This window comes from Argiope bruennichi, chromosome X2, assembly GCF_947563725.1.
Source record: "Argiope bruennichi chromosome X2, qqArgBrue1.1, whole genome shotgun sequence".
In the NCBI taxonomy this organism is placed as follows: domain Eukaryota; kingdom Metazoa; phylum Arthropoda; class Arachnida; order Araneae; family Araneidae; genus Argiope; species Argiope bruennichi.
In genome coordinates this window covers 78,516,505-78,540,111 of record NC_079163.1, presented here as the reverse complement: position 1 = coordinate 78,540,111, position 23,607 = coordinate 78,516,505, and the positions used below count along the sequence as shown (strand labels likewise).

General features: G+C 29.4%; 1 protein-coding gene across 2 annotated transcripts in view; it reads right to left on the bottom strand.

Moving 5' to 3' along the window:
• LOC129960876 (DNA (cytosine-5)-methyltransferase 3A-like) overlaps positions 1-19,182 on the bottom strand; it is a 64,163-nt gene extending 44,981 nt beyond the window's left edge. For both annotated transcript variants that reach the window (XM_056074584.1, XM_056074585.1), the window contains exons 1-2: positions 19,043-19,182; positions 7,925-8,000 (exon numbers count right to left, since the gene is read on the bottom strand). In XM_056074584.1, the coding sequence (XP_055930559.1) occupies positions 7,925-7,972 (48 nt within the window). In that variant the 5' untranslated portion in view covers positions 7,973-8,000; positions 19,043-19,182. The remainder of the gene's footprint in view (positions 1-7,924; positions 8,001-19,042) is intronic.
• Positions 19,183-23,607: the final 4,425 nt, after the last annotated feature.

Below are 23,607 nucleotides of genomic sequence, written 5' to 3'. Positions count from 1 at the left end.
AGGTATACATACCAAATTTGATAGCTGTATGTCAAATGACCTGGCCTGTAGAGCGCCAACACACACACACACACACACACACACACACACACACACACACACACACATTGAGCTTTATTATAAGTATAGATATAATTTTGATAATATTCCTAAACTGACTGAAGACAATCTCCTCAAATGACGTAAATATTTAAATGCCACTTGCTGTCAAATTTGTTATAAAAGATACAAATAAAAAAATTTTTTAAAAAAGTTTAACACATTTAAATTTTGTTACTGTTCTGAAAATCATCTTGATATTATCAATTACTTCTTATCTGCAGATAAATCGTTTTCAGGACTGAAAAAAAAATGTTTGAAATCCAGAAATAGTCAAGAAATATTTCTCTCCTTAAGCATTTAATTTATCAGATGTAAATCAGTAAAAATGGTAAATAAGATATGTTTATAAAATATGTGAGAAAATGAAATAGAAACTACATATTGTAATCATTTTGTGATAAAAGCAAAGCTGTATGCATTTATATCAGAAGCTATATAAAATGAATATTGAAACAAAAAATTTCATAAAAGTAATTTTTTTAGAAATCTAAAATAATAAATAAAATTTTTTCGATGTTTTCGCCAAAAATCTATTTTTCTGCGCAGTCCTCTACTCAAAATACTTATTAAGTAACAATTGCAACAACGAGCAGGAGTTCAGATGTGTTTCGAATCCGAAGAGAATAAGCACGCGTACTCAACAAAAAGTTACTATAGTTCGGACACGAAAATTATAGAATGCGGAAAAGATACAATGATGTTATTTCTTAAAAAGGCAGGAGAAAATAATTTGTAAAAACTTACTATTTTATGTAAGATAGGAAAAATATTCTTATGAAAAATGGATTGCTTAAATATTAGACCACCAATGTATTTATTTTTCAATATATATTTAGGTTTTAAAAAAACCAATGCATTCTATTAAAAAACGATTAGATCTTGAATATGAATTCGCCTCTCTTCATTTTTAGGCATGCGTTCTTATGGTTAAGTACTTTTTTAATTCGAAGTTATTGAATCTTGTATTAATCCAAAAAAGTGAGTTTTGTCCCCTCAGTTGCATGCATTGGTTTTTCATAACCCTTTCATATACAAAGACGAGTCTGACTCGAGTATGGAATTATTAAATTTTTAATTTTAAATCTGCAATTAAATGAAAGTATTAAATAATTTAAAATGTAAAAATCACTTGAAAACGCTTCACTACCTCAAATGCCCTTATATTATTGTAGGGATTAAAATAATAATTGTCTCAAATAGGATCTGTCATCTTAATAGGAAGTTAAGTAATTCGTATGTCAAGGGATTAATGTGTTATTTATGAATATTCTATGAATAACTATTTTAATCATCTTTTTATCAAGATATCTTTATTCAAAGTCTATTAAAAATTTAGAAGCATCTGAAATTTTATAGTTTTTGTCACGAATAGTAATAGAAAGAGAGAAGGAAAAACAATTTGTTCCCCGATTACACAGTCCTAATATTGAATGCAGAGTCTGAAGAATTTAGGTAGCAATTTATTTAACAAATTTAATGCATACTTGGATAAACTCCTTTAGTATAGCTAAAAAGCTACCATACCACAAATATTTTTTTTGTCGTCAATTGCAGTCGGTAATGTTTCTTTAGTGTAGTAATTGTAGCCTGATAAATCAGATTGCAAAAGAAAACAGATATTTTACTGTTAAATAAACTTAATTTACAATTATACAATTTACTTACACCAGTGATTTATAATGAATTCACATAATTTGTCTACAGGAAATAACTCTTTTTAGCATGCATATTCACAAGAGTGTCAAAAGAAAAGAGTGCTTTAATTAAATTTAGTTTAACCACATTAACTGGATTTTAATCAGACAATTCTCATAATGAAATGAATAAAATAAATTTATCAATTTGTTACCGAGGAAGTTACAATTAGATGAATAAGATTATGATTAATTTTAGAACTTGAATTTGAATGATGAATTATGGAAAACAACTCGATCGTCCTATTCATAAATAATATAAAAGCATCAATTTCTCTAATAATTCCACTGGCAGGTGCCGATGAAAACAATTTTCGTAGTGCAAGATGAAAATTTTTTTCCAAAATCTATGATAAAATCTTAGCCGTAGGACAAAGATTAGTCGGGGAAAATGTGACGTCTTTTTCACTTGCCAGCTTATTGATTATTCTGCTAAATATAGTATAAATTATATGCTGAAGGAACATTATAACATTTAAATCAGATGACTGATAATTTAGAATTAATGTCATCTACATCCTTCGCATTGAATTCTTAGTTGACCGCTCAAAAAATTTTTGACAAAATGCGACATGTCTTATGTTTTATTCACATGTCGCCTTGTCACTCGCACATATTGCCAGAAGTAATGTAAATTAAAAGCTTGATGAACGACAATTGAATCAAATGTCGAAAAATTTGCAGACTTATCGTCTTCGACACTCACCACATTGAGTTCATAGTTTGAGTGCCGACCAAAAATTGCCAGCAAAATGAAACTATCACCTTGTCGACATCTTATTCACTTCTTAACTGACGATTATATTGCCAAAAGTAGTAGAAATTATAAGCTTAATGAACGACATTTGAATCAGATGTCTGAAAATCTGCAAATTTAAAGTCTTTGATATCCGGGTCATTTTCAAAATTCGGTGCCATTTGGAAATTGAAAAGACAAAAATAAAATTTTTTTAAATTTTTAAATTTTTTTTAATATTATTAAACAGACATTATTTCTGTATATTACTTGAATATTTTTGATACATTTTTTTCTTTTATATATTTTTAATTGATGTTTTTTTGGTCAGATATGATTAAAATTGTCATGTCTGTTACCGGACATTTTTCTTGTAATTTTTGTATTTCAGTTCAGTGTACAATAATGTAAAGCTATATTTAATATAAGTATAGAGTCATTTTACCCATATAATAAAGACTTTTGAATAAAAAAATATTTCTTATGGTATTTTTATAATTTTGTTTGTCATGTCTGTTACTAATATAGAATTCTTACAAGGATTTTTTTAATATAAAATACTATAAAAAACAATTAATGCAAAATGTCTGTCATTCTTATATATACTAGGCAGAGTCAATTAATATGTAACTCTAATTGTAGCAATATTATGTCAATTTAAACTTTTTAAGGAAAATTTTGAAATGGTAACAGACATGACACCAAGTAACAGACGTGACACTGAGTAACAGACATGACATAAATTCAGGAGCCAAATTTTGATGTAAAGCTTGAAAGGTAGAATTAAGCTAAAATGTGTTTCTCTTTTAGTACATAACTTTTTACTATAAAATAAAAAATAAAAAAACAAATATGTATATATTATTTGAAATTCACAGATACAGAATTGGAACATGTGTACACATTTTATTTTTTAGTATTTTCTTGAGTTACAATGCTATTTATTCAACATCATATTTAGAGAGATCCACATCAAACATCAAAAGAGCATCCAGTTAGATTTGGATTTGGAAGTTTCATTACAATATCCTCTGCTTCAATATTATATTCTTTATCATCCTCTCAAAAAAACTTTGCATGATTCCTGACTTTTTTTTAAATACTTAACTGTAAAATTGTTGTCCTGGATGTCGATTATTTCTGAAACGAAATATTTTATCAATCGTTTACCCTCCAATTTTACAAGTACGAAGCTTTCTTCTTGAATATCTTGTTGAAAATTGTTGGATAAAGGAGAAGAAAAAGATTTACAATTATTTTCTGCGTTATTTATTGTCATGGCTGTGCTTTCTTGTTCATTTTCTTTTAATGCAAATACATTAACTATAAAACAGTCACAGACATTTTTCTGTCTGCAGAAACAGCTTAAATCCCTAAAAAACATTGAGTCGTTCCCAAAAGAAAAAATTTGATGTACGCTCATCGTTCCTTTTAAAACCGGAATATCAGATGGAATTATTTTTTTAAACATTTCTACCTCTGTTTCACAGATATAATGAAGCTGAATGTTTGTTTTATTTATTAAAACATTAAACAGAGTTTTTTCATCGGGTATATCTGTCCCCTGTGCAACTATTTTGTCAGCAGCTCTCTTAATGGCTCCCCCTATTCCATCAGCAGCACCCTTGCCGTGACCAGCCTCAAAAAAAGACCATGATCCATACTTATAACCATTATTTGCTATATGCTCATTCAAAAGGAAGAAATTTTTCTTCTGCCGATATTGTGTGGTAGGGCCATCAGAAAAAAAATGGATAATTTCAACTTCGGGGGAAATTCTCTTAAGCTCGTTGAATATTGGCTGAAGGTGAGCCCAAATTGCTGCAGGACCATGGTCGTAACATTCGGAAATTGTGCAGAACGAAATTGGTTCATGCTGGTTTCTTAGATATAAAACGAAAGTATGCAGAGTTGCCTGCTTTCTCGATCCTCCGAAAAGAAATGCCTGCACTTCTGTAGCATGTTTGCACACGTAATTTTCAGAAATAAAGTTTAATAAAGCAAATGATTTGATAACATTGCAAACATTAATCAATTCAGTAAATACAATGTGATAATAAAAAACAAAGAAGATAAGAGAAAAAATGAAAACTGTAACAAATATGCGCTTTTAAAAAGTAAGAACTTACATTTATTCCTTCCCCCATCCACCCTTAAAAAATTCTTCCTAAAACATCAACTAAATTTTAAACAAAACAAACCCAAAAATTGAATCATATTTCAAATCTTGAAACATGTCAAGTCTGTTACCAAAATTGTCATGTCTGTTACTATATAGAGTAACAGACATGACCAGTAACAGACATGACATTTCAAAGTACAAAAATTAAGGAAACTAAATAATTCCATAAAAACATGAAAATAAATTTTAATTAAAATTAAAAACCTAATAAATATATTTTATACAAAATATTGAGGTAACAGACATGACATGCAATAAAAATACTTAACACAAAAAGGCTTCAGCTTCTTCAATCAAACATCAAACATTCAAGATGGCTGCTTGCACTTCTTTCTTAGAACATGTTTCACTGGTATACAAGTGTTGTCATTTCAAAATTTCAATCTTGTTGCTTAAAATGTTGAAAATATTGTATGGTAACAGACATGACTTAATGTCTGGACAGCTGTATTTAATTGGTAAAAATCATCTATTCTTCTTAAAAGGTTATTAAAACCTTCTTTATAACATAATTACAAGTATATTTCACAATAAAAAAATATGTCAGAATAAAAATTTTAATTTTTGGAAAGTAATGCAGCAAAAAACATTTTGAGTTTTATGATTTGGACAGCTGAATTTTTGTTTCCTCTCAACTTCTTTATTAGAAAAAAAAATAAAAAAATCAGATGAATTATTTTAATTTTATTGTTTCTCCACTGGAAATTGCCTGCTAAAAAGCATGGTAAAAAGAAAAATCATTTAAACTTTATAACATCTTGCAAAAAAAATGTGTTTCACATGGACAACAAATGGTGCCGAATTTTGAAAATGACCCATCCATTGCATTCAGTTCTTAGTCGGTTTATCAAAAATTGCCCGCAAAATAAGGCATATTATTAACCTACCACCCTATCGATTATTTAGCCAATATTGTCAAAACGCTTTAAACGTTATTTGGATATTTCGACTGTTTACAATTTATTAACTTTAAGATGGTTTTTAAATAATCATATTCGATAGTGCACAACTCTCTACAGCCATTCTGAAGTGGTGAACACTTTTGCCGACGAAACCCTCAATCTCTCACAGACGAAGAGGCAAGAGACTGCCGACAGGGGGGCAATTGCCCCCCTTTTACAGCAGCCTCTGGTTAAGGGTTAATTGATGGGGCAAATTCTAGTCTCTTGACTACTTTAATTTGATATTATTTTCAAAATTTAAAATTAACTTTACATTAAACAGTATTTTTTGTAGGTTTAAAATCACATTTTTTTTTTCTCATATGGTCTATAACTTCTTTTCTGATAGCTATTTGCACTGTTGATTAGCATATCATTGAAAAGAATAATTGACAAATTACACGGTGCCCCACAAGGTATGCAGCGTCTAATATTTACAGATTCGGATAGTACACGTCAAGACAAGTATTTTTATATATAATATGTGGGGCCCCCGAATATAGCGTCATATTCTAACTATACGAAAAACATTAATTATGAATCCGACTGTTTGTATTCCAAATCACGATGAACATGACGATTGCACAACATGGAAGCTTTCCTAGGTCACTATGCAAATTTGTGGTAATCTGCGAGTTGAAAAGTGCGCCTGCAAGTGAATATGTGACATATAAGGCTAGAAAGCAGGTTTTTTGAGCATGATTCGCGCGTTACTCGCTAAGAAATTACTGTGTACTGTACGCAATCGTTGTGGTTCTGAAATGAATATTCGATTGAGTATTGTGTTTTCATGGTGCTGACTTATCATGAATTGCAATCACCAGAGGCTGTGGTGAAAAATTTGGCAATCACCACAACATAAACGGCACGACGAACAAAAGAACTTACGAAAGATTTGAGGAGACCGGCACTGTGTTAGACAATGTGCTAGCGATGGGGAAAAAAGAGATGCTTGCATGGATGGAAGCTAATGTCTCGAAAGTGAAAGAAGTGTGCGAAGCAAGTCCATCATCTTCGGTACAACAGCTGGTACGACAACTCGACATGCCCAAAAGTACATTGTGGTACTTCTCATTATCCTGTGAATCGGATAACGAGAAGGGATGCGGATGTACTCCTGTTCCCTTACAAAATTCAAATCAATCAAGCATTGACCAATTTGGATGCTTTATGGAGGTTTGATTTTTCACTTCCACTCGAAGGATATGTTAATAAACAGAAATGGAGGTTCTGACCTCTGAAAATGCTACTCATGCAATAGTTGGGCCACTGCACCTACTTAGGCTCACAATTTGGTGTGTGTTACCTGTCGAAGGCATTATTGGGTCAATTTTTTAAAATCCAAAATATCACCGGTGAAGCTTATTTTGACATGTTGAATGACGGTATCATCCCATTTTTGGATGGCATAGGCAAGATAAGCGATTCGTTGTTTATGCAAGATGATGCTAGACCTCACCGCACTCATCGAAACTTCGATATCTTAATGGAACATTTTCAAGACAGACTGTTCTGGTTGGATTCCATTACGATATCAGACAATGGTATAGAGTGGCCACCTTACTCCTCGGATCTTACCCCGCGCGATTTTTTACAGGGATGTCTGAAAGACAGTGTATCTCACACAGCCTTCAACAGTGGGCGACTTGAGGGCAGGCTTGAAACCGAGGTCAAGGAGATTGGAACAGATTTGCAAAAAACAATTGTGAACTCTTCAATTCCAGACCTCTTCATATCATTTGCTCGAATGACGGACATTTCGAAAATTTGTTGTATTGAAAGTTCTCAATAAAAATTGATTTTCACTTTTTTTTTTTTTTTTTTTTTGCTCATTTCTTGAAGTTTTCATAATACAAGCTTCACACCTCAATTAAACTATGACGCTATATTCGGGTCCCCCACATGTTATACATCAAAATACTTGACTTGGCGTATTCTATCCGAATCTGTTAATATTTGAAGCTGCATACCTTGTGGAACACCCTGTATTATCTATCTTATTTGATTCCACTTGTGAATTTTTTTAAAAAATTATTTTTATTTCAAGTAATAGCAAGCAAATAAAATTTTTAAAAGATATAGAAGTTTCTTTATATTTGTGTGATTAAATATTGTAATTACCTACAGCCAAATCTGAATTTGAAGAAGCTGACTATTTATTATACACATCACTAACTTTTGCTTTGCAATTCATTTAAATGCATACTATGAAACAAAACACTGTTGTTAAATACATTATTAGGGAAAAAGAAAGGAAAATTCAACTTACCAATTCCTGTTGGAAACGTATATCCTTTTCAGTTTTTTTATTACTCATAGTTGTACGGTGAACAAAAATGCAGGCACTAAAAATTAAAATTATATAAATCAGATTTTAAAGGTTTCAAACTGAAATGAACATATTAAGAGAATCCAAGAGGGTTAAACAGTAGTAAATTACAGAGATTTGCCATAAATACAATAGCTATACAAAAGTATCAAACATATTTCTATGCAAGTGATATAAATACTAAATTAATAAATATTAAATAATACTATTTAGTACAACTAAAACCAAACAACAATAACGGTAATCACAGAAAGTAGTAAATTTAAAATGACTGACAATACTTTGCATTGAAAAGCATCTAAAAATGTCAAATAAGTTTAAGAACATAGTAAAGAAATCCACAAGGCTACAGAAATAATCTTTGGCACCTGATGCATGTTATTTTTGTAAAAAGATGTGAATTTCATATATGCTTAGTTAGTAACATGAGAGGTACCCTGATTTTTAAAAATGTTATTGCATATAACACTTCTTTGACACCAGAGTTAGTACTACCTTTCCAAACTTCTATACCATGCTAAAGGAGAATATTTGACCCAAAACAGACAACATCCAGATCAGGCTCTAAAATATTGTAAATTTTTGATGAAATGAGATCTTGAATAAGCGATTCTCAAGCCCTGAAATGAGATTTTTGAATCGGGAATTTCTTCCTTAGAAAGACGAAATTTTTAACATATTGAAAAATAAAATAAAGCTTTTTATACAGGGCATCCCCCAGAAATAGAATAATCTAGGCATATGCTCCCAATTGCAATATTTAAGGAAATGAATGCTTGCCGAATTTTTTATAGAGGGGACCTCTTTAAAAATAATTTTTAAATAGCCTCTTTAGTATTATTAATACTAAGCAGTCTGAAAACACTTCCAAAAATATGATAAGAAGAAAAGTAATTTAAGAGAGAGTTAAAATGAGAGAAATGATTGATGTATAACCTTGAAAGGAAATTATGTATAAAACATGTAGCTATCTGTTAATACAGGTTCAGAAAGATTTTTATTCAGCAGTTTTTATCACTTATTTGCTATTACATTTACAGCTGGTTATCAAAATAATGGAAACACCTGAGACTAAAAGTGACATTTTTGAATGCGCTTCTTAAGCATTAAAATATAATAATAGCCACCAGTTGTTTTTTTATAAATAGCAATGTATATATTCTGGTAGTATATGTTAGCTTTATTAAAGTTCTGTAATTCTTGGATTCTTTTTCAAAAGCGTAAAATGTCCGACTTCTCAGATTTTCAAAGAGGCCAAATTGTAGGAGCCCGTCTAGCTGGAGCAAGTTTGACCAAAACCTTCCAACTGTTAGGCGTTTCTAGAGGTACGGTATCTAAAGTTATGACAGCATACACACAGCGGGGCAAGACAAGCTCTGCAAAGCAAAATAGTGGGGGGAACGAGAAGCTAAGTGAAAGAGACAGATGAGTATTGAAGCGGATTGTTATGTTTGAAAAGCGAACAACTGCAGCAAAAGCGATCGCAAAGCTCAATCCCCATCTGTATTCTCCAGTGTCAATGATTAGAGTTAGAAGGCACCTTCATAAACAGAACATTTATGTCAGAACAGCAATTTCCAGGCCACTTGTCATAGATGTTAATGGTAAACGTCGTCTACAGCAGTGTCGCACTCACAAAACCTGGTCAATTGATAAGTGGAAGAAAGTAATATGGTCTGACAAATAGAGTTTCACACGTTTCCCTACAATAGGACGGGTGCACATTTGGAGGACACCTGCACAAGTGAATATCATGATTGTCTTCTTCCAACTGTCAAGCATGGAGGTGGATCTGTCATGATATGGACAGTCATGTCGTGGTTTACTGCTAGACCAATCGTAACCCTGAAAGGAAGGATCACTGGGGAGAAGTATAGAGAAATTTTAGCTGACCAGCTCCATCCTATGAGGAAAACTTTGTTTCCTGCAAGATATGGAATTTTCCAGGATGATAATGCACCAATCCATACAGCGAGACTTGTCCAGTCATAGTTTGATGAACAGGAGGACGAAGCTAAAAATCTGTCTTGGCCCGCACAGTCCCCGACCTCACTATAATTGAACCGTTATGGTCTATTTTAGAGTGCTCAATACGGAATCGATATCCTCCACCGGCAGCTCTCCCAGAATTTTCACAATATCTCCAGGAAGAATGGTACAATATTCCTCTAAACACTATTCAACACTTGTATGAATCGTTTCCTAGGCGAATCCAAGCTGTATTACATGCCAAAGGCGGTCCTACACAATACTAATAAAGGAGTTTTTATAAATTTAAGGTGTTTCCATTATTTTGATAACCATCTGTATATAAAAATTTAGTTGCACATTTATTTCTGTTAGTATTGCGATTTTTAAAATTAAAATTAGTTTATTTTTCTCTTTTCTCTCTCTCAACTAGATATACTGTAGGAAATCATATCAAAATAGTATGTACTTTCCTCCAATATTATTTTCTAAAGGCAATATGCGGTGAAAGCAAACAATAATGGCAAAACCCGCTTTCTGTATTTAATTTAATGCATCTTATAAAATATTTGAAGTATCTATCGCTCTAATGTGTACTATAATTCTATAAATTAACTTAAAAACAATGAATTTGTAGAATCGCTTTAATGTTCTTTATTTCTTATCAAAAGGCAAGAAAAATAATAGAATGTACAGATGGTGACAAAATAATACGAACACCCACGAAATAAGAGAAAAGCTTTGTTAATAGGGAGACGGATTACCCTTTGATTTCCTTACAGATTGTATCCATCGTGGTATGAATGCATAGTAACGTTGTTGACTCCGAACACCCCCCACAAATGTTCAAGAGACTAAGGAGGCCACGCAAGATATCCTACTTTTACCCCGTGCTCTTCAAACCATTTTTGGCCGATTTCAGCAAAGTGGATAGTAGCGTTATCATCTTGATAAAGTTGAAATCTCTGGTAAATAAAGCGTGGAGAAAAGGATGCACCTTATCCCCCAGAATATCGACTTTGTGAGCAGCTGAACCCTTCTGATGTAAAGTAACAAGCGGACCAAGATCACGCCAAAGTATCGGATCCCATATTATAAAAGGAACCACCTACATGCTTCACAGTCAGCAAGAGACAGTCAAGAAAATGCTTCTGAGGGCGTTCTCCGCACATAAACGCGTCTAGTTGTCTGAAATATGCTGAAGATTGATTCATAAGACCGGATGACTTGTTATTACTGACGTGGAGTCCAGTTTTTGTATGTTTTACACCTTCGGTGTCGCTGAAAAGCATGACGTAATGTTATCAATAGTTTACGAATTGCAACTCTTTTATAAACGTTCGAAGCAAGAAGTTCCCTTTGGACAGTTTTTTGCTGAAATGGGGTTCTGGAGATAACTATTCGTCTCGCAAGGGGAGGGCACGAGGTTGAAAATTCAGTTCGGAATGAGATTTAGTATAATGGTAGTATATATTTAGAATTTTTACTCACAATAATATTAAAGAACAATGGCCAATCAATTTCGAGAAAAAGGCCCTTTCTATATAGCTGATACACTAATAATATATCACCACTGCCGAAGTGTTAACAGTATAGTGGTTAAGACATTGAACGTAGGATTCAAGAGACCCGGGTTCGATCCTAGGTTTGCATTTTTCGCTTTTCAATTTTTTTTTTCTAATATATTTTACTGTATTTAACAATTTACAAACAGTTTTAACTAATATGTTTGTTTTTTTTATGCAAAAAAAAAAATATTTATTCTCCTAATTCTTAGATTATAATTTAATTTTTATAAGAAAAATAATTATAAGTACGGATAAATAAGTATTACTTAAATTAATATTTTAAAGAGGGTTTTAATTAATATGATGCTAATCTTTATATAGAAAAATAAAGTCTTTTCTCTCCTAATACCTGAATTATAACTTTTTTTTAAAAATTAAGATATAAACGAGTTTTTCTTTAAAAAAATTTAAATAAAATTACAGACAGTTTTAATTAATATGTAACTCTTTTATTAATCAAAAACGAATGTTTTAAAAATAAATCTCTCTCAAAAATAAATATTCATTGACTTACTACTTGAATTATAATTTTATTTTTAAGCAGGAAAAATAATTCCATATATAACCCAAATGATGATAAATGTTAATTAAATTACTGTCAGCATAAAAATATTTCATTAATTTTTTATTACATACAAGAAACAGAATGTTAATTACCGTAAAAACATTTCATACAAGATAGATATATTTTGACATCTTTCAAAATTCATAAATAATGATTATCCGCCAAAGAAACCTTAAAGGAATTGAAGAAAAAGCAAATTTCATTTACCTTCAAAAAATATTTATTTTTCTTCGGAAAATCAGGGAAGCGCACAAAGCATATCATATGTTACTAAATATTTTGAACCATCTGCCTATGTATTCCAAAACTTAACACCTGCTTTCTACTTTTTCTTTTTGGTTATTAACATTTGGAATGTTTGCCGATATTTTATTTATTTCAGCTGCTCTCTCTAATTCCCGTTATAAATACAGCTTCGTTGAGTTATAATAAATAATTTATTAAAATCCAAAAATTTTAAACGTTTAATAATTTTATGATAAAAATAGTTATTTTGAAATATTTTCATAGTTAAAATTATATTTATAATTATTTTAACACTTGAAAATTAATTTATAGTTATAATTCAATTATAATTTTTTCTAAAATTAAATTATAACATATATTAAAAGAAAATACATTTATTTTTTCCATATAAAACGAGTATCATATTAATTGAAACCATCTTTAAATTGTTAATTTAATTTAAGCAATTCTGAATATTAAAAAAAAATGTATACATACTTATAAATGCATTTATACTTATAAATGCATTCATACTTTATGTTTAATAATATGGTTTGCAATATTGTCCAGAATTAACACTGTCAATAAACTGTTACGAGCAATAACAATTGTTCTTGACTCGGCTTTTAAATTAATCAATAAATTTAAAACTGAAATTCAAAATTTAAAAACAAAATTTAACACATTTTTAGACGAAGCAAAAGTCATACCACGTAATTTGAATACTTCGGAACATTTTCCTAAGAAACGAATTCGAAAAAAGAAATAATTATATTCCGAAATAGCAGAATCAGAAATTATAGAAATTTAGAGGTCATTTTTTAACACAGTGTAATTCATATCGTTATTGTATAGATAGAAGATAGATTTAAAAGTATTTCAAATTAATAACTGATACAAAAATTTTAGAAAAACAGAAATTACAAAGTCTTTGGAACATTTTTTCAAAGTTTTATAATAATAAAGATGTAAATGAAAACCTAATCCAGGAAATTGGTTTGATACGAGATTTGATTTTGAAAAAAAAAAAAAAAAAAAAAAAAGGCACAAGACATAATGCAATACATATGCATTAATAATTATTATGAGTTATTTTTAAATGTATTAACTGTGTTAAAATTATTCTTTACGTTGCTAGTTACCAAAAATAACTAGTATCGTAACCCCTTACCAAAACTAATGCTGAGAGCTCTTTCAGCAAATTAAAATTAATAAAGAATTGTCTTCGGTCAAGCATGTGTGCAGAATGCTTAAATGCACTTGCTATATTAAGCTTCGGGGGAAAAAAAATTATAATTTTTCTGAAGTAATTAATAGCAATACAAAATCAAGAATTAAATAAACGTGAAATAGTATTATATGTTCGTGCTTGTAATTATTTTACTTTAAAAATAGTTAGGGCCCCCAATGATTTCTTGCACCCAGGCCCCTTTATAGAGAAGGCCAACTCTGGGCTGCGGTGAGTATTTTGAACAATATAAATAAATCCTATTGACAGGGAAGTGTGTCATTTTTTTCTTCAACTCTTCATGACATGACAATTTTCGAAGTTGAGACCAAACAATTGTTCATTTTTTACATTCCGTTTCAAATATTAATGTGCGTAAGGTATCTTTTCGTTTTAACTCGAGAGGGTTTTACAATCTTTTAATTGACTTTTTTCTCACATCTTCCACCATTTACGACATAAGAACCGATAACTCCCAAATTTACCGACAGATGGCGATGTAAATTGTCTCATCGAGCAGTGCATTCCCCCCCCCCCCAATACCTACACACCAAATTAAAGAGCTAAGCTGTCACCGTCGAGAAATTACAGTGTGTAATAGATATAAGTAGGAACCCAGTATATGGAGGTTAATTTTTTCAATTAATCTTCAATTCAAAATAGAAAACATCTTTTAATTACTAATTCTTTTAAATGTTTGCTTTAAAATTTATTAATTGCAAAATATTCTTAAATGACATAAGCACCAATGTATAATTATTTATATCACAATTTACAGCAGGTTTATTCAATATGAGAAGAAAAGTATGTTCTCTGCAATGATGAACTTTGAATGCTTTTAAAAGTATTATCTTTAGTGATTATTTGTCAACATACAATCTCTCAATATATTTATCCTTTTTATTTAAAAGAACACAAAGAAATTAAATAGCATTTATTTAAAATATATAGCTGAACCACAGAAAATCTGTTATTACTATTTAAATATATAAATTCCCTTTAAATATAATAAAATATAAGGTAATATAATATTTAAGTATCATATAAAGAATAGTTTTACAAGGCATAATGATCACAGGTTGACTTTAACTGAGCAATCTATTTACTTTGCCATCAATTATACTTATTTTATTTCAAATAGTTATTAAAGTAGAATCCAACACAGGTTTGACTTCTGAAATTCTTAAAACCTCATAATTCAAGCATAACCAGTAACAGATTTAAGCATTTAGCAATCTTAGGCAATGCATATAAGGAGGTCCCCTTATTTAATAAACCTGTTAATTTAGTTTCAAAATTTTAACAATATGTTAATGATTAATTTTTTTTTTAATTTAGCAAATTTTTGAAAATATATATTTGTATTTATTTATATGACTCATGACATATAAGTTTATAAGACTAGATATCAATATTCATAAATATTGTAATGCCTAAGTGAATGTAATGCAACAGATAGGAACCTAATAAATTATATTTGATAAAGTGTTGATATCATCCTTGATATTTAATATTTTTCAATTCATAGAATTTACATATATTACAAATTTATTTATTTATTTATCTGGCAAATAGGTTAACAATAGTTTTTGAACCCACTCCTCCCCCAAAGCCATATGATCTTAAACAACTGGCAAGTAATAAATCTATATCTTAGTCAACTTGAACATAAAGTATCTTCAATTCTGTTGTGTTTTCTTATTTCACATGTTAATTTCATTATATAATTATAAAATATCTGCAAAGTGCAAAATGAATGATAATTGCTTCAGTTTATATTAGAAAATCATGAAAAACAGTATCATTGATGATTTCTTTACAGTTTCAAAATATTTTAAATATATATATGAAATGGTTTTCTTAGAAAAGCACAGTTAATGGAAATCTCATTTTTATTCTTCAAAGTTAAGGAAAGATTTCAATTTCAAAAAAGAGTTTGAAAAGTTCTTTATTGGTATGATGACAATAGCATAGCTTGGACAAGAAATCAGAAAACAAAACTAAATGAAAGTAATTTGAACTTATATAGTTTCAGAAGAAAAAAAAAATGTCAATAAGGCATTTTTGATTCAGCATATATTGGACTCAGTGTAGGGAGATATCAGCCTATAAAAATCAGAAGTTAAAGTAAACCCTGAGTTTGAATGATTAGAAAATAATTATTTTTAGAACATAGATTAATTGAAATTATTGCCCATATTTAAAAATAAAGCTGCTAGTTTCAAGACTTTTAATTATAGATTCATGGATCCATTTTTTCATTCATTTTTGCATAAATTTTTCTTGAAATGGTGCCTTTTGAAAATGACAAGTTCTTTGAATAAAAATATCTTAACTAGAGTAATTTCAGCGAAATGTTGCATACAATGTATTTTTAGAAAAATATTATATTTACCATCTTAAAAAAGCATTGATTTTTAATACAAACTATCTGATTCTGTGTCTTTAGTTAAATACCATAAAATAGTTATTTTGAAAAGTACTAATCAAGAAAATATAAAAAAAATTGTGTTTCTGTATATGAGCTATTACATAATTCTAATGTTAGGAACAAAAAAAATCAAATCATATAATATAATACTTTAGTACTAAATGTTGGTAACAAACTTCTAGTTATAATAATGAACAGAAATAATTGAAATATAGAAAAGTTTCCTTTCATATACGAGTATTTTACTAGATCAATTTAGAGATGAAAATATATAGCATAACAAAATAACATCCAAATAACCCAAATAACAAAAAAACATAGATATATCCAATCATGATCTTTAATTTAATCCACAGATGCAATATTTAGCTTTATCAGCTATTAATAAGATATATACCTCAATGTAAAGATTCATCACATCAGTATAGGAAATTCAGGAATGATTATTTATGATATGAATGATAAACATTTAAAAATGGAAAAGAGAAAGAAATATATACTAGAAATTATAAAAGGTGGAACTAGCCAAATAATCAATACTGATTGTGACATATTTGTGCTAAATTAGGCTGACAACATTCCAAAAAATTATCTATAGCATTTTTTAAAGCTTATATAGATTGGTTTTGACTGATAATGAATTTAAATATAATTCAAGAAGAAATCATGGAAAGATAAATTGCTAATAAAAATAATTACACATTTTAAAAATAAACAGGCTACGATTAAATGCTCTAATTGCAGCTAAACTGTTTTCTAATTTGCATTAGGGCCTGTTAAACTATATTAGGTGTTATATGAAATACAAATAAGAGCAATCATACAAATCAGAGCATCAATCAGAGATTTATTGTACAACAACTGGAAAAAGGATTGTCCCCTATATAAAAAAACCTTTTCTCCAAATGTGAAAGAGTCAAGATTCCAATTCTTATCATATGAAAGCAGATGTTCAGGATAACACTACTCAAATCAATGAGAAATTTATACAATGAAAAGAATGAGATTTTAATTTCATTATTTATATTGCAAATGAAATCTAAGACCAATTATAATGAAAAAAAAACATGTATTAGTGTCTTGGATCATCAAATATGCTGTCAGATGTGCAACTGAGAAAAATAATAAATACATTAAAATTTTAAGCAAATTTTAAGAGTGTGAAACATCTTGATCTTATAACGATATAAACACATATCTTTTGCTATACTCAAACTCAATAAGATTGCCAGCAATGTTTTGATGACACAGCAATTTAGAGTTAGCATATACATGAACAAAAATTTATTTTAAATTTAAGAAGATAATAATGTAATAAATATATTAAATCACATAGTTTACTCAATTTGTGATTTAAAAAAAATTAAAGTAATAAAAAATTTATGAAACAAGTATGATAATCAAAGCAAAGATATTAAAGTACATTAAACCAAAAACAAATATTAGAAGAAAAATATATTTCATGGTTATTAATTTAAAAAAGGAAGAAGAATCCCGTGAAATTCATTAAAGATTTTTAGAAGACAATATGGAAATTTTGATAGTGAAAAAAATTGAACAACTTAAGAATAGTTAGCTAGAAAATGGGAGAAAATTAAGTTTACATATATTTTAAGAAAATCTGAAGTAGTTTACATCTGGATGATTGTTGCAAGTAATTTGGAAAGAAGTATAACAAATTTATAGAATCATGGAAAAATACTGAATTAAAAAAATTAATGTACTGATTGCCATATAGTTAAATATTTAACATATTACCTTCTTCTGAGTAGTTATGAAATATAGATCAACTACACAAATTCAAACCCACAAGTGATTTGGTCTACCTAAAACTTTGTCAATATAAAAATGGTGGATCTCTGAAAGGTTAACTTAAGAAAATTTCTTCATTTGCAGTAATAAAATTCTAAATGTTACTGCAATATATCCTAATGTTTTAGAAACATATAACAGTTTAAAAATATATACACATAGAATAGTCACATGCATAGAAATGAAAGAAATCATTCATTTTCTTTAAAGAATGGGGGGAGGGGAAAGAGAACAAAAAGCAAGAGTTCATAAATGCATAAATGAATAAATTATAAAGAAGCTTCAACTTTAATAAATGAAATTACGTTAACTTATTTATATCAAAAGCAAAATAGTAGTGTAAGAATATTAGTAGGCCATGGTTTTTGAAAATTGTTTCAAAAATAAAATCAAAGATAAAACATATTATTTTTGGAGATATAAAGTAATAAAGAAGGTAGACTGACTTTCATTGATAGAATGCTGAATATACATACATATTTGAAGATAATGACTGATGGCTTGATTATGAAATTAAATCAGGTGAATAAATGATTTCTACTTCTTTTGAAACATTTTGAAAGTGATTTATAAAAAAATAGCTGTTACTCAAAGTTTTCTGTAGATTAAAAACACCTAATTCAAATTTCACCAAGGACATATGGTAATAATCTGATCTAAGACTACAATAATTTAAATTTGATTGCTACCTGTAAAGTATAAGATAGATCACACAAGAGGTTACAAATCTCTTGCTTTTGCTATAATTTGAGTGCATGTCCAAAAGATTAGGGGCAAGTTCATGAGATATCAACAATAATTTTTAAAAAATTTGGTTTCATAATATGGCAAATTTTTCTTGCTGCCAAATACTTTTCCCTTCGAATTTTAAAATATTATTTTTAGATTAACAATTTTATAATAGAAACATGTAAGTTAAAATTGAGAAATTTTTATTTTTGTGAAAATTTCAGGTTTGAATTATTAATAATAAAGTTACGATTTTTAAAAATCTTATTAGATTAAATACTTTTTCTACTACTGTACATATGAAGTTGTTTAAATTAAAAACATAGCGAGATAAGAAAGGATTGTTGGCATACAAAATAAACTTTTGGACTCGGGTCTGAGAAATCATGCCTATAATTTATATTTTAATATGCTTATCAACTTCTAAAATACGAATATTCGGTTGTTTATGTTCATCTTGTATTATATCACCATGCATGCATTGTTAAATCATGCTTTTACACAAATTAAATTTTATAATTATCTTACTTACCTTAGCACAAAATTCTAATATTAGACAGAAACTATTATTCTTCCATGAAATGCTTGTCTTCCTAAATCTATTTTAAATGGATCTGAACAGTTTACTTTTTCTGCCTCAGAAACAAAGAATACTTTCTCTTGCAGAAACAAAGAAACCAGAAACAAAACTAATATCGAATTGTCGGAAGATTGAATAGCGAGCGAAACTCTGTGGTTGGTTGCTGTACTAAAAAAATATTAATAATAAAATCAGAAAATATTCCAAAATCTGGTGTTGTTATTTGCTTTGCTGATCGTCAAAAAATTAAATAATAAAATTAAATATATATACTAAAAATATAGACAGTTTTAAATAATGAACAATTAATAATATTTAATCCCGAAGAAAGGATCAAAGGAAGTAACACAATACCAAATTCAATTGTAAACATTTCACTTTCGTTGAACTGGTTTGATTTTAGGTCAAATGCTTTGTAAATGGAAATCTTCGAACTTTCAGTTTATAAATCATTCAATAATACAAACTTAAAATTTCTCCCAATATTAGCATGAACAAACAACCACGAAAACTAATAAATGAGTATGTATGCAATATGTAAAAGTATGCAGAGAGGCTCTGAAACATCTTACATATCAGCAAGGATAAATCTTATCAACAGTATGCTGCTACACATTATTGATAACACTGAAGTTAACAGCATCAATTGATTATACATTATAAATTAATAACGAGCCCACAGACGAAGAATAGATAGATTATCCTCAGTTATAGAATCAGTTTCTAACAATACCGAGCAATCGAAATTCAATGCTATACAAAGTTGAAAATGAAATGGGGATGCCTGAATTTTGCAAATATTTGTGAGTCAGATTTGAAAACATTCGAAAACAGTGTGCGAAACTAATTCATTTTTTAAAGCATTTTTAGAAGGCGAGATTATTTTTACGTGTGAACAGGAAATAAGTTTTCTGTCAGTTCCTTAATTTTTATCATTCACCAACTTGGATGGATTTTGCAAGCAATAACTGTGTAAAAAAATGCCCCTCGAGGTAGAAAATGTGGTAATAGAGAAACGAAAGCATCATTTTTATGGTCTTTTTTCTTTTTTATACTATGCTTTCGCACTGAACCTAGTTTCTGAAAAATAATAATAATAATAAAACCTTGAGTTTGATTTGCATAATTATGTCTTTAATCAGCGCGTCATTGAAATTAGAGTTCCTTCAGTTGGAAGATGGATCTATCATGACATAGGATTTATTTTTGTTGTATAGCCCTTGATTTTATTGAACTTATTTCTAGAAAAATGAACTAGAGATATAAAGAAGCATTTTTCTTGATCAGCTTTTTGTTCTAGATTTGTAATACTGTAGAGAACCAGATTAATTAAAATTGAAATCAAAACTTGTAGTGTGATATAGTAAAATAGCTTTAACAAACTGGGAGATTTGTATCCTCAGTAACAAAATTAAAATAAATTCAATAAATAAGTATTTAGATTCTAATAAAAATTAACAGAATGCGTTGACTTTCATGGTTACCCTTGCATTCTTAGATCCAAAAGTGATATTCCGATTACACCCCTTGCTCGAGCACGCTCGCAATGTGAGGGTCTTTCTTGTTGGAACTTTCAAAAACAGATGCTTGGGACGGAATTGTAGCGATGGAATCTCTTCAAAATCCTCAGTTATTCCCCTGCCTCATGGATTTTTTTATGTATATGTATGAAACGATATTTATTTCTTAAAATCAGTTGTGATTAATAAAGTTGGAACTAACCACTGAAAGATGATGCTTAGTGATGCTAGAAAGTTCATCGGTAACTGATATCAAGGGCATCTAGACAGCAGCGGCCGAAGTGAAACACTTCAGATACAGTGTATATTTATATGAATTGATTTTTTGATACTTATATTCAATGAATGTTATATAGAACTGTGGAACTTCCATTTTTTTTTATTACGTACTAATACAACTGTTATTTAAAATACAAAGTGGCCAAAATTAAAACACCCCTACTCTGAGCTTTCTACACAGCGAACAATGTAATGGCTCCCAAATTGTTGAATATGCTATTCAAGGCATGGGGAAATGGAATACATGAAAAAAAAGTTCCAGAAGCCCCGACAGATGGCGCTGTTTAACTGAAAATATGCTGCTTTGAAAAGACACAAATAATCCCCCCCCCCAAAAAAAAAATGTGTTATCACTCTGCATGTGAGAAGCATCTCAATCGACCAATTACGATCCGCAGTAAAATAATCTATCTATCTCTTTAAGAATAGAACCATAATGAGCAGTTTTCACTGCATCAATAAGGTCCTCGAGATTAAATTTTGATACATTCGAATAAAATGTGTATTTTGAGTCTTTTCAGCATATTTTCTGTTGTGCAGTGCCATCTGCTGGTGTTTCAGGAACTAATTTTTTTTCACGTAATCTTTTTTTCCCATGTCTTGAATAGTATGTTCAACAATTTTGGAGTCTTTACACTGAGTAGTTCGCTGTATAGAGAGCTCAGAGTAGGGGGGGGGGGGTCTAATTTTGCCGAATTTGTATATAGAAATTTTGTGGGACATTTGCATTTACCTACCACAATGTTATAATTCAACTCTTAGAGTACAAAAAAATTCCCATGTGCAATTTTATGATACATGTACGCAGAAGCGGATATAGACCAACATTTTAGGGGCTGGGAGGATCATGCTCAAGAATATAATCTTAAATACGAAAATTTTCTGGAGGGATTTGAGGGTCAGTGAAAAGTCTCAAATCGATGAGGAATAAGGCGTTTGGGATTAAACTGTGCTGTTATACGCTGCATGGCTTTTTTTATATGCAAAATTAGAGCTAAAAATTTCAAAATTAAGTTAATTAACTTAAATTTAATTTTAAACTTTAAAAGAAACCAGTGTTTTTTTACTTGTATGTTTCACTTTTCTTGTCTTAATGTCATTATATCACAAAATTAGATGCACTTTCTATTGTACCTATAAACTACCTTCTATTGTAAATATAAATAATGCCACAAGACAGAAACATTTGGGCAATCTTGGAAGCATAGTGAGTTTCCATGATTGCCAAGCATCAAAATTAAATTGATCTCAAACTCCAATTTATAAATATATACTTCTTTGGTAATGTTTTACTCTTTTATAAATTAGCCGGCTTGACTCAACAGCTTAGATGGATTATAATAATAAACAAATTTATTTAATTCGTTTACCTAGTCGGTTTCTATCAAATTCATTTTTTTAAATCAAATATCATTCATAGCCCGATCACCTACTGAAATTTTATGTGTATATGAATTTCTTATTTGATTATCGGAAATTCTAAAGATATGAATTATTTAACCAGTCTTTTAATTAGAAATTTATTAGCAGTTAAATTTGGTTATTAATTAGCTGAAATATGCAGCTAAATAATTCAATTATTTTAAAACCATTATAATTGTCTATGGCTGTAACAATAAAATTGAAGTGTATTTTTGAGAATAGAATTTCACCATTTTAGATTTCTTTTATTGTTTATTGATTTTAATTTTAAAATTATACTTGATATACTTTGACTGTTATGATTCAGAGAAGCGCTATGACTTGTAGATATTCTTGATACATTTAGGCTTGTATTTTAAAAGAAAAGGAAATTTAAAGATATTAAGATTTAGTTCAAATTCTAATGCATTTTCTCGTTACACCTACTCGCCTACTAGATATATTCATGCCAACAGCCAAATAGGCCTGGCAAACCTAAGCTAGTCACTCCTAAACCCTTTTTTTTCAATGAGCTATATCTATAGCTCATTGAAATCTAGATGAATTATTGGACATTTATGATCCGTATGGAAATGTCTGGTATGCAAAAACCCTAAATCCTTTAGGCACAGTAAAAACCTATCTTTTTCCTATTTGCTTTATACAAAATTTGGAAATCATAGATATGAGAACTTTCCAGGCAGCAGTAGGAATTGTTGACTTTTTGTTCACAAACTTAATGTTTTCAAAGAAAATGGCAAGGAAATTTCCAGATCTTTATTAAAACACATTTATATAAAATGCCATTTAAGATTCAGAAGCATATATAGTTTGTGCCGCAAAGTAATTGACAGAAGTAAAGCAATTTTACATCCCAATTTCCTTCTTAAAATGCTGAATATGAAATATGAATATAAATCGTTCAATAAGCGTAGGATGTACTTGGATTTGGATAAGTGTTTTATAGTGGCTGATAAACTATTGCAACACATACATTTACTTTCTGTGGTTAAATTGCAATTGATAGTATTTTAATAGCGAAATAATTATAAGTTGATGAATTGGATTACAAAAAAAGAAGTTTTACAGTTAAATAAATCTTCTTCGATTTACTCTAATTACTCACTCAATTAATTTATGTTGAATTCACATCATTTGGTGCAACTAAGAAACTGTTCTTATCATGCTATATTGCAAACAAGTGGTAATATACATAGTCTATGATTTTACTTTATTGACTTTGATCACTAACTGGATTTTAGTCAAGAAATTATCATGAAAGGAAACGTAATAAATTTTTTAAAAAAACCCTTTGAA